Source organism: Meleagris gallopavo, chromosome 1, assembly GCF_905368555.1.
Source record: "Meleagris gallopavo chromosome 1, MGAL_WU_HG_1.1, whole genome shotgun sequence".
Lineage (NCBI taxonomy): Eukaryota > Metazoa > Chordata > Aves > Galliformes > Phasianidae > Meleagris > Meleagris gallopavo.
In genome coordinates this window covers 11,065,861-11,079,251 of record NC_139404.1, presented here as the reverse complement: position 1 = coordinate 11,079,251, position 13,391 = coordinate 11,065,861, and the positions used below count along the sequence as shown (strand labels likewise).

Here is a 13,391-nt window from a genome sequence, read left to right as displayed (position 1 = left end):
GATCTAAACTGACTTGATAATCAGCTATTAGAAATGTGTATAGGAAAGCCTGTATTGATGGAAAACTTGCTATTCTGAGCTTGTCTCTTAGTCACTGACCAGCTTTACTGAGCTCAGCTGTTCTATTTATTGTCCTTGTTTGTTCAGTGTCCTAGTGTTGTCTCAGGCTTTGTGTAAATTACTGTTTTGCTATTCTGTAAATGGAAATTGGTTGGCTTCACCTGAGAGATTCTGTATCCGGAAAGAAATACCTTAAACTGGTAAGGGATTTTATGAGCACTTGGAAAATTTGGTACTTTTAAACATGTGAGAGCGAGAAGTTTTGAGTTTGCTGCTTGGAAAAATGCATTTTTTGAAGTTGCTTAACTTGGTGACATTTCTGAGCTGAACGATGTTAAGATGCTGAAATCTTTTAGAAAAGTAAGACACAAGAGCATATACTTTTTACTGAGACAACTTTGTGTACTAGGAATAGATGCTTTTGAAATAAAAGACTCATAATATCACAGAATGGCTGAGGTTGGCAGGGACTCTGGCTCCATTTGGTCCAAACCCTGCTCAGGTAAGGGCAGCCAGATCAGAGTGTCCAGAATTACATCCAGGTGGCTTCTGAAGATCTCCTAGGAGAAACTCCTCATTCTGTCTGGGTGAACTGTGCCATTACTCAGCCACTCAAGCAGTAAGAGGTGTTTTTGTGATATTCAGGTAGAATCTCTTGTTCAATTTGTGCCATTGCATCTTGTCCAACCACAGAGCTCCAGTGAAAAAAAATGCCTGGCTCCATCCTTTTTGTCCCTTGCCTTCAGGTATTTAGACACATTGATGTGATCCTTTGAGCGTCCTGCAGACTGAACACTCCCAGCTTTCTCAGCCTCTTCAGTACTGAAGCAAGCTGCTTGGAGAGGCTGTGGAGTCTCTTCCCTGGAGATTTTCAGAAGCTGCTTGCATGTGGTCCTGGGCATCCTTCTCTGGGTATCCCTGCTTGAGGGGATGGCTTCTACAGCTCCCTGCCAACCTCACCAATCTGTGATCTGAAAGTGTTGTAAGTTGAGGTCAACAATCAATTCATTTTGGTTTTTGAGTGCCAGCCCTTTACTCTTTGGGGGAAAAAATGAAACAAAGGATAGGTTTAGTTATGGCTGGGCCTTTCCTTTAAAGTAACATTTCTGTGTAATCTTTAAACAATTTATCTCAATGTCATTCTTTCAGGATCTCAATTGTTGGGGTACTCTGCCTTACAGTGTATGAAAACTTTTTCTTTAAAGTGACTTGTTAAGAGGTTTAATGTAAACATTTATTAATATACATGAATTGCTTTCCTTTCCTGGCTTTAGTAATTGAAGGGTTAGTAAACCTTCAGATAACACAGTTTCTTATGCATTTAAGCATTAACCTGATAAATAAGTAGAGATGTTGATATATGCATCTGTCCTTTTATGTAAACTATACATTTATATTGAGAGATGTGTGTAAACTGCAATATTACATATACCTATATAAATTGATAATGAAATTAGTACTTTTCATGCATCTATTTTATTTAAAGGAATCAGTGCTTGACTATATAGTGTTGCAGTTTATGAAATAAACTGTATATCATTACTTTTTCATACATGCTTTTTAGAAATGCGTTATTGCATTTGAAACGTGTAATATATTTAGCAAAGGTACCTGACTACATCTTTAGTGAAATGTAACTGTATCTAGGCAACCAAATTGGACAGGAAGTTTCTACAATCATTGCTCTGAACTGATTGCTTTTAAAGAAGAAATCAATATATTGTAATGTAAATTCCAGTTCTAACATGGGGAAGGAAGCACCAACATGAGAATCTCAGCCCACTTTGCAGCAGAGGACTCATGGGCCTCTTCCATGAAGGAAGGTCAAGGAGAATTGGGCGTGTTCAGACTGGAAAAGAGAAGGCTACTGGTGCGAGATCTTGTTGTGACCTTCCAGTAATGGAAGGGAGCTTATAAACAAAAGTGGGACTGACTTTTTACATATGCAAATAGTGATAGGATAAGGGGGAATCATTTTAAACTAAAAGGGAAGATTTGGACTAGATGTGAGGTGGAAACTTTTTACTCAGAGGGTGAATGAGGTTTGTTCAGTGAAGTTGTGTATGCCCCATTCCTGGAGACGTTCAAGGCCAGGCTGCATGGGGCCTGGGCTGCCTGTTCTAGTGAGCAGGAGGGTTGGAACTAGGTGATCTTTAAGGTCCCTTCCAATCCAAACAATTCTGTCATTCTGTGAATTTCATGTGGCCTGTTTTTTGAAAGGAAAACACTGATTGAATGCACAGCTTGGAATCAAATGGCAATCTATATCACTTCTCTCACAAAGTTATTAAAATAATTTCTCTCATACATCTATCTGCCTATCTTTTTTTCTTGAAGCTGATGTAATACATAACAACTCGTGTTACGAGCTAAACAGATTACAATGGTAAGGAAATACTTTCCAGGAAAACTTAAAAGAATCTTGCCTGCTTTGTAAATATATGTTGGAATGCCAGGAATAAGTAGTCTCCATTGTTCAATAGTGTAGTGACATAAATAGTTATTCCATTATGGGAACTCTGTTTCTAAAAAGAGAGAGCTGTTGCCACATCTGGCTGAATGATTTTGCACTCTCCCTGGTACTTTAAAATGTTTGCTCAGTTTTGTGCTAGTTTAATAGTCAAATTAGCTATTCTGTTTTGACTTAGTTTTGCTGCTAGAGTGGTCAACTTTAACTGTTATTTTTTAATGGTCTGGTGAGCACCTGAGTAACTGCGTAGTGAGCAGCAGAGATATGTGTCTGATGCACATGGATTGCTAGAAGTGCAGCAGCAGATGGAAGGTGAATGGGTGCTGAATGACATTTTTTCAGTTTCTGCATTTCTCTGTTAGAATTTACTATACGATTGGAGTAGCAATAATGTGAAGTTGTTTGCCTGCAAAATCCAATTGGTAGAGTTGTTAAACTTATTCAAAACTCATTATTTTAAAATATTGCTATTGTAGGAAATACTTTTCAAGAAGTGTACAGATAAGAGCACTTGATTGGAGAAAAGTGGTGTGAGCTTTGGTTTCATTCCAAGTACAAGGAGAGTCAAACCTGTTTCCATATTCTTCTGAATGCACTTTTAACATATAGGTTATACTCTCAAGTGGGGAAAAATCCTTTTCTATCTGGTGCTTTGTGAAGAATGCCATATGGTAGTGAGAAAAAGATAATGACCAGCTCAGTGTCCAAACAGTAGAGTGCTCAGAAGAGTAGAGATGTTAGTTTCAGTTACCAGTACTGTAATATGGGAACAAAATGAGTGGAGTATTAGAATGAAGTTTTAAAACTTGCTGTGATTGAAGGTGAACGGCTTGCAGTAAAAGAATTGAGAATAAATGATATAATTGTCTCAATTAGTTGTAGGTTCTGTTCAGTTAAATATCATTTTGAATTCTCATTGATTTCTGAATCTACCATGATGAACAAGAGTGGACCGAAAATAAGCTGCTTAGTCTCATTTAAGTGCTGCCTGTATTCTTGATGCTTTAAATATTTCTTCAAGCATTTTGAAAATGGATTTATCAGCTCTGTGCTGTTTCAGTTACTAATCCTTAACAAATCCAGTAAACCATTATATACCTTCTGAAGCTCTTAATGACATTGACAGGGATTCCTTCTAATATGCTTTAGTGCCTCAGTGTTTGCTAGCAAAGGTTGTTGTTTAATTCCTAGATGAGAATCTATTTAGATTATTTCCTACGTGCTGTTGGAACATAGTGCCTTTTGGTGTCAGATCAAACCATGACAACATACTTGTTTGAGGCTATCAAACTGCTCTGCGTGTTTCTGTCTTATTCCTCCTCACTTCTGGTCTTGTTGGGTGTGACTGCCTGTTTGAATGGATTGAAATCTGATAAACCTTAAAGCTTCAACACTTTGAGACCAGCTATTTATCTTGAAGTCTATTTAAAAAAGAAAATTGATTCAGTGCTATTAAACACAGATAATTGTGTGTACTTGTAGGAAGCTTTGTGGGAAAAATACATGTGTACACAACAGAGTGTGATTGAATATGCACACAAGTTTTCTTCTTTCAATTAAAATAAAAAATATGAGTTCTGAAAAAGATTTCTTTTTTGAAAAAGAACTTTTTGAAACTACAAACTTTTTTGAAAAGCTTGGGTAGCAAGACCTTTTCAGCATTTCAGACTGTGTCAGTTTGTAAATCCACACACTTTTGATGGAGATATTTTTAAAGTGTATTTATTTTGACTGCCCGTGTGCTTATTCTTGTTTTTCTGGAACTCACAGTCCTCATGCTGTACAAGGTGAGAAACGCTAGACGTGCTAGATGTGGGTGAAGACTAAATTTGTGTGAACCAAGGTTTATTGCACTACTTTTACAATATGGACTAAGTTCAGTATAACTGCATTTGTCCTTGTATAAACTTTGATGATACCCATTTATCTTATTTGCAAATGATACCTTGATGTTACATGACAAGTAGAGTTTTAAAAAACTAAAAGAAAAACCATTAAGATTTACATGAGACCACCTTCTGTTTTGGGAGGGATGCATCCACCTTGCTTTCTGATTTTTCCCAATTTTTTGTATAGTTACAGACTAACTACTGTAGAGGATAGGATAGTACTGTTGTTCTGAATTGTGGGGAGTATAAAGTGAAAATATGCTGTGAATTTTAAGTTACTTTGTTGTATGTTTTTACCAGAATGATATTGTATGCCTCTACTGCAACTATGAATTTTTTGTGAAGTTTCTTTGATTGTGATTACTGGTGGTCTGCTTATCCCTCTGCTATCTCAGTCACTGAACCTGCCATCTTCTCACAACATATCTATTATTCAAAGAACAGTAAAAGGCTATGAAGGCCACCACACTCAAGAGAAAAAGGACAATTTGAAAGTCTAGATATTTAATCGTTAGGTATGTTGTATACTGTTGGCAGAGATTGACTGTAGCTGTTGTGGTAAACGTTGTAAGACCAAAGGGGGTGATTCTTTCCGGTGGACTGTAAAGCATTTATCTGGATGGTTATATATAATGTCCTCTCAGACTTGTTCTCTAGAAGGACTTTAGTCATATCCTTTCATAGCATGACTTCAAATTATACAGTGATTATTGTTTCTGAGCATTCTACATGAATGCTTATCTTAGAAGAGGATAACTACTTGTGTTTTTTAGCTAACAAATTGAAGTCTTTAGTTCTGAGGAGTAGGTCAATTATTTACTGTTCTATTAGAAACACCAACAGATTTCTGGACTTGGAATTTTTGTGAGATTCAGAGGCTCACCTTTGATTCATTTAAGTAATCAGCAGATAAACTTACTGAGGGTGCTTTGATATTTAGTAATCATGCATGCTGTTTTTTAATAGCTATTATTTTCATCTCTAAGCGTGCACCTATTCCCCTAATTTTTGACATAATTAAAGTTTATTTCAAAAATTTTAGTCTCAAGTTTTTTGCTGTCCTTGTGGTTTGGGCACCTCATACTTTTTGTGTGAAGTCTTGCATCGGTATTAATTGAAGAAAATGCTTCAGAATTAAAAGTATGGTAACACTGTCCCTTGTCTTGTAATGCAGTGGTTCTACTTTCTTTCAAGAGATGTCTTGTATATTCTTAACAGAAATCTCCCTTAAAAGTAGCTTCAATTCTAAAGTACTGCATTTCCTTCAGAATATTTCACAGTGTTTCTGAAATATGCCTGGGATTATACTGGAGCTCTCTTCTTTGGTGGGACAATTGGTCCACTATGCGATTACAGTAAAAGTGATGCAGATGATGTTAGAAGGGTTCCTACTAGATGACGGTAGCTGTGCAGCCAATGACTTAAAACAATGGAGGAATGTGGATATAAGAGTAGTTTTGAAGAGCTAGGTGTACTTTATCTTCAAAAGCTATACACATAACTAAAGTTGTCTACTAGATTACCCTTCTTACCACACCCATCAAATTCTAAGAAAAAACATTGTTTCATAACATCTTTGTCATAATAAGATATTAAACACTATTAGAGAATTTGAATAACTGGAAACTCAATTTGTACTTCTAAAGATAAATGGAAACATGAACATGAGTAGGAAGTTACCTTAAAGTCTGCACAGTGGAATGTCTTGTGCACACTTACTACAAACAGTGTTCTTTAGAGAGTTCCAGAGGTTATAATGAATATAAAAATTCACATTCTTTGCTACTTCAGTACTAAACTAATGAATATGGTTTTAATAACCACTTTATATTTTTATATTAGTAATAATTTTAAGTCTCTTATGTAGGCTAAGTTTATAGTCTTAGGTTGTATAGACCTGGCTAAGCACACAGGACACTAATTTGAGTTACTCTGTAGTTGCTTATTTAAAAACATTTTATTAAAAATAGCGGTTAGTTGTCTGCCATTGATTTCAAAGATCTGGTAAGGGTGATACTGAAGGCTTGGGGAAAAAATAGTAGCTTAAAATTAGTTCTTAACAGAGAAGGTGAATTATAGGTTTGCTTAGTGCATTTGCTCTAGAAATAAACCAGCATGTGGCTGCTGAAACTTTGAAAATTATCTCAGTTCTTTCATCTGAGTCAGCGTCACAATTTTAGAATCTGTCACTCTTGTGGTTTCAGGAAATGATGTAATCAGGGATTTACACTCCATTACTGCATGTTGAAGTTACTGAAATGTTTCCTTCCAGACAGCACTAACCGCGGTTTCTTTTTTAAGTCATTCAGAATTTTCTGACATATTCAAATTCTGCTAGTTGCAGAAATTCCAAAACTAATATCACTAAATATATAATGAGTATTCTTGTAAGAGAAAACTTCTGCTTGACTATATGAAAACATTTGGGATGGGAGAAAAGGAAGATAAAATGTCAGCAGTAGTAGCTGCCATAGAATTAAGAAGAAAGCAAGATGGTAGTAGATAAGAAGTATAACTGTCATGAGGTTTCTAAAAGACAGCAGAAGACAAAAAAGAAAACTTTGTAGGGGCAGATATTCTTGTGTAGAGACTGGTGCTGAAGAATATTCCATTTGATGGTCATCTGGGATGGGTGGCAAAAGGTTTTCACTGTGGATTTTTTATACTACTGTGGATGTGTTTGTGAGTATGGTAACAATGATTAATAACTTGAATAATAGCTAAAATAAGTCTCATTTCTGGTAATGTGTCATGAGGTAATAAATGTAAGGAGATTGTATTTGCAAGCTGTTTTATGAGCCCTGACGCATTTGTAAGAGCTTACTGGCCCCATAGCAGAAACAGCACTTTGCTTGTGCTGTCTGTCCTCAGTGATAGCTGAAGACCCCGAACTATTTGTCTTGTCCTCCAACCAGAAAATGCTGACATCTGACAGGAGACTGAGTTGGAGAGTTGTTTTTTTTTTTTTTTTTTTAAGTTGATCTGATACCAATCTGCTTTGCAGTCTGAAAAGCGGCCAGTTTTATATTAATTACTCTTGTCTATACTTGACCTCTGCTCTGACACCATACAAGACTTTCATGTGTCTGTAGGTTCTGTTCCTTTTGAGAATGATCTGGTGGTTCAAAGCCAGCCCTGTTCTACTCTTCAGCTTTTATGTAACTCTTCAACTAGTTCTGTGCCCCAGATTTAGACTACATTTATTTCTGTGTTAGTATTGCCAGAAATATCTTTGCACAATTAGAAATTGTTGAACATAACAGTTGGTTTCCTCCAAAGAGAGATGCTACATATGTGAAATTGTGAAGTTGTTTGGTCTGCTTTTTATTTGATGTATGAGTAGTTTATTCAGTAAGCAATTATTGAGTCTTTCACAAATTAGAAATGTTATACCTATTAAGGTATAAGAATGTACAAGCAGCAGTTTTTGTGCTTGGTTTCATAGAACACTTGCTTGTGAAATCTTTTGTTCTGGAGTGCTTGCTATGTAGGCAGCATGTGGGATAGTAAATTGTGAGACTAATGTAAGGTTTTTGATGACATTTTTTCAAATTATGGAAACACTTATTTTAATTGTTTTTCAACATGGATGTGCTTCATTTGAAAAGTAAATGAAAGCACTTGCAGAACCAAACATTGTTTTAGCTCGTTCTTATATTCATTAGAACTTTGATACCCCTATTCAGTTTCTTCAAAGTACGATACATGCAATTGATCTGTTAAGCACTTGGGGTTTTTTGAAGACATTTGGACATGTAGAAGCAACAAGTTGTCTCTGTTTCCAAAGTTGAAAGTTGTCTTCAAAGAAAAACAGCAGTACAGTTTAGTGTTTCTTAATAAGTTACAGTTTGTGCCGTGAACTTAATTTTTAGTTTAGGTTAGTTTTGTGCCTGAACTGAGTTCACTGAACTCCCAGAGTGCTGTCATAATTCATGCTGGATTGAAGTAAATAACTTCTTTGGATACCACTAATAGCTGTCAAAGTGTTGAGATGTGAAGATAAAGCCTAATTACTTTGAGAGAGAGGACTTTTCAGATCTTTGTACAGTCTGTAGGGGAAACCTAGTTCTTCTGTCTCCTTGTTAAGTTGTGCTGAATAAATTGGACATCTTTTGCTTTCACACTTTGTTGGTTTGTAAAATGAAGCATAAGGATCTACCTTTCTGGCAAGCAGTTGTAATAAGAGTATTAGACTTAGGTGATGTTACACTGACTTACATCAAATGAAAGTTTTTAAGAAAATGCTATGCTTTAAATGGCATTTTCATCAGATATGTTGTCCTCTGATTTTTCTCAATAGGGAGCTCCAGAGGTATCACAGAGGGCACCAAGTGCCAAGAGAGATGAAAATACTCATCAGTTATTCAAGCCTTATTCTACTGAAGCGGAATGACTTAATAGTTAACTAACTTTCATTTAAAACTAAGCAGTCAAAAAAATCCCTACCATTCTTTCAAGTCTGGAAGTGATACACTGCTACTTTTCTGGTTAGAGCAACTCTGCCATCTATTTTTTATATCATTCGTAATTATTCCATTTTTGTATTGTTCATATTCATTTTTATATTACTATCTGAGCCAGTAAGGCACTCAGCATTAAATTTATTGGCAGTAGTGAAGTTGCAATCAAATATTGCACTGATGTAGTACCAGAAACAATAAGTAGTCTTAATCAAATGATAGAGGAATACACATTGTCTGTCTGAATTTGGGCAGGGTTTGGTTGTGGCAGTATGGCAATCTTTGACATGTTTTATGCATCTGTCACATAAAATACTTAATGCAGCTTGCATTGAGTAATATTTTCTAATATGGTTCTCATTTTGCTGTTAAGAACTTATTCACACTCTCGTGCAAAGGAAAGGACTTTTTTATCAGTGCAGCTTTCCAACTGTAAGAAAACTTGTCTGAGCTCTGCATTCTGGAATACAAAAATTGTCAATTTCTTTTCAATATGGGACAGTGAGTAAGGTGTCTTTCAGACTTATTTTGAAGGATTATTATCAAGACATTTTAGTATGAAGTAAAAGCAGATGTACAAAAAGAACACCAAAACATCAAAACACTCTTCCCAATAAAAAGAACAGAAAAATAAAGGAAACAACAGCAGCAAAGAAAAAACTGTTTTTATTTTGCAGTTGATAAGGTAGGTAAAATAGGAGACTGCATCTTCCAGAAGCTCACTGTTAATGGTACACTGCAATTAATTGCTTGTGGGTTTTTTTTTTTTTTGTATGTGTTATGAATGCTTATGGTTGTGTTACTAAAAGAACTTTTATGAGAATTCTAGGTGTTTGCTGTGATTTCATACTAACACCGTAGTGGAAAATGGACACCCAACTCAGGAAAAACTGAGTCAGTTATATATTACATAATAAATAATTTGATCTAATAACCAGACCTGACACTGACCCGCTCTGTTAATCAAACATGTTAAATGTTTAAAAAGGTGATGCAATTACCTCTGTCTGTGGAAAGGTGATGAAACAGCTTGTTCTGGATATCTTCTCCAAGCAATTGGAAGGGCAGTTTGTCAGGAGTAGTTAACGTGGATTCACCAAGGGGAGATCATGCTTGACCAACCTGGTAGCAAGGCATTTGACACAGTGTCTCCACAACATCCTTGTTATGAAACTTAGAAAGTGGGATAGATGGGTGGATGGTAGGTGGATTGAGAACTGGCTGACTGGCAGAGCTCAGGGTTGTCATCAGCAGTGCAGAGCCTGGTTGGAGACCTGTAACTAGCAGTGTTCCCAGGGGTCAGTGCTGGGTCTGGTCTTGTTCAACATCTTCATCAATGACCTGAATGAAGAGGGAGTGTCCACCTCAGCATGTTTGCTGATGATACGAAGCTTGGAGGAGTGACTGACACACCAGAAGGCTGTGCTACCATTCAGCAAGACCTGGACGAACTGAAGAGTTGGGCAGGGAGGAATCTGATGAGGTTTAACAGCAGCAAGAGTAGAGTCTTGCATCTGGGGAGGAATAACTACGTACATCAGTATAGGTTATGGGCTGATTGCTGGAGAGGAGCTCTGGAGAATGATGTGGATGTTCTGGTGGACAACAAGTTGGCCATGATCCAGCATTGTGACCAAGAATGCCAATGGTATCCTGGAGAGCATTAAAAAGAGCAGGGCCAGGAGGATGAGGGAGGTGATCCTCCCGCTGTACTCTGCCCTGGTGAGGCCACAGTTAGATTACCGTGCCCAGTTCTGGGCTTTGCAGTTCAAAAAAGATAGGGATCTCTTATATGAGGATACACTGAATAACATGGATCTGTTCAGCCTGGGGAGAAGACGACAGAGATGGGATCTGATAAATGCTTATCTAAAGGGAAGTGGGAGGCAAATGGATGAGGCCAGACTCTTCTCTGTGGTTTGTAGTGGTATGACAAAGAGCAGTGGCCTAAAACTTGAACAAAGGAAAATCCTTACAAGCATGCGGAAGAACTTCTGTATGTAAGGGGTGACAGAGCACTGGAGCAGGTTGCACAGAGAGATTGTGGAGTCTCCATCTATGGAGATATTCAGGACCAGTCTGGATGCCCACCTGTGTGGCCTATTGTAGGGTACCTGCTTTAGTAGGGTGATCAGACTTGATGATCTCTTGAGGTCCCTTCTAACCCCTGCAATTCTGTGATTCATATCCTGTAATGATAATACTTATCTCCAAAATTCTTCCTGAGTAGAAGGAATAGGGTGATGTGCTTTTTTAAAAAATGATTTGAATAAAAATATTACATGAGAATAAAGATTGTTTTATTCATGAAATTAATTTAAACCTTTGACACATTTATGCTTATGTGTGCAATTAAAAATTTACAGATTAAATATTAATTTACTGTATAACCATTTCAGATGTCACAGTAATAAATAATTTTCATAATGTTGTCTCTGTGTGTGTAATGTTGACTACAAGGCTTTTAGTCTTCTAGCTCATTATGGCAAATGTTGATGTTGTCATGGTGTTCCATGATTCTTGGAAGTGATGCATAGATCTTGTCTACTCCAGTAAGACTGTTGTTCCTTAATCTGTCATATTGTGAAAATGTGTAGTACTTATTAGCAGCTCTTAGAGGTTAGTGATTGCTGTTTTTGTGTACTTTACATTTGTGTAAAATGTAAAGTAAAATGTAAAGTAAAATGTTATATTAACATACTTTCCTTGAACTTCTGTGGCAGCTCAGAATCTGAGAGCTGTTGCTTCTCTGTAATTATATATTTATCAAAACCATGCCTTTTACTCGGACATTAGGAAAGAGCATAAACCAGTCATAGGCTGAAGTTGGCAGTTGCTTTGTTCCATAGCAGTGTAACTGTACAGTGCAGGAGCTTCTGTTGGTGATAAGTCATTGTGCTGTGTATTGGAAGAAAGGAAATCTGTCACATCAATTGCGGCACTGGGGAAGCTGTGGGACAACTCTTGTCTGACAAATAGTTCAAAGCTGGATTCAGCCTATTATGATGTTACATATTTCATTTAACCTACTAGGCAGAACATTTCAAATGGATTCATTATACAGTAATGAAAGTACAAAATATTTTATTAGCTTTCTATTTAAGTTGGAACACACCTTTACAAGTCATCACTTTCAGTCCTTGGCTCAAAATCAAGCAAGCATCAAAATTATGTGAGCCTTATCTGGTTGCATCTTGAAGATCTGCAAGACTAAATGATACAGTAAATGATACAATTGGTGTTCTACATCCACAGAGCCAGCTGTTTTCCCATTAAAGTATTACCAAGTAACTTAGAGTTGGTAAATCCTTCCTTGTTTTTGCCAGTCACATTCTTGTCCTTCAAGGACCTGGAAATGGCTTCCAGAAATATTTACTCTATCAATTAGTCTGAGGAACAAGGTGAAGTTGACAGCTCCTATATTTTTTTAAAGATGAATACAGTATTTAGCAGTATTTTCTTATGGTCACAGTGACCTCTCCAGTGTTAGAGAGTTTTCTTTGGTCATATTGGAATTGGACAACTGGCAATCTTTATGCTTTTAGAAACGCCAGCAGGTTGTCTGAAGTTTATTGTTCTCATGCATAAAAAGAACAGAGCTTTGCAGAGTTGAGTGATTTCTTGTCAAAATACCTCAATTTTGAAACTTAGCTAGAAGCATTTAGGTTTTTATATTAAAAATAATTTGTAATGTGTTTGGAACAATTGAAGTTCCTTGTATTGGTTAGGTATTTGAAGTGTAGAAACAAAAATTACATGTGTTCTCAAAGATGACCAAAAATGTAATGAATTTCCATTTATTTTTCAGGGGCTGGTGAATCAGGGAAAAGCACAATTGTCAAACAAATGAAGTAAGTATAGTAAAATACAATCATAGAGAGATATTTTTTAAATTTGAATAGAGAATTTATTTTTTTTCCTTCCGTAGGATTATCCATGAAGCTGGTTATTCAGAAGAAGAATGTAAACAGTACAAAGCTGTTGTCTACAGTAACACCATTCAATCAATTATTGCTATCATTAGAGCAATGGGGAGGTTGAAGATAGACTTTGGTGATCCAACCAGGGCTGTGAGTATTGAAGTAAACATGCACTTGTACAGCTGAAATATCCATTCTTTTTCAATTTCTGTCCATTGTTATTTCCTGGAAAATCTCTTCATATCCAACAGTCATTGTAGGCTAGAAGGTTTGATAAAGAAGAAATTTCGTTTAGTTTTCTACGTGAAGTAGAAGTGCTCTGTTGAGCAGTTAACTCTGGGTTGATTCATGACAACTATTTTGTTTAGATACAGTCCTCCAAATTCTATATACATCCAAGTCTTAGGGATTTTTTTGAAAAATAATACTAAGCTTTGTAGTCATACTTCCTAATTTTTACTTGTGGGCTGCTATAAGTCCTTCAAGATGGACATCTTCGCTTTCCTTAACAAAACACAGATTAAACAGGTAGGCATCTAACTGTTCTCCGCGCTTCGCAATTGTGTCACAGACACAGTAGTGCCTAAAATGT

At 36.5% G+C, this 13,391-nt stretch overlaps 1 protein-coding gene across 1 annotated transcript in view; it reads left to right on the top strand.

Annotated features, from left to right (window-relative positions):
- The window catches only part of GNAI1 (G protein subunit alpha i1), a 40,939-nt gene that overhangs the window by 7,694 nt on the left and 19,854 nt on the right, over positions 1-13,391 (top strand). The window contains exons 2-3 of the mRNA XM_085216552.1: positions 12,688-12,730; positions 12,808-12,949. Of these exons, the coding sequence (XP_085072678.1) occupies positions 12,688-12,730; positions 12,808-12,949 (185 nt within the window). The remainder of the gene's footprint in view (positions 1-12,687; positions 12,731-12,807; positions 12,950-13,391) is intronic.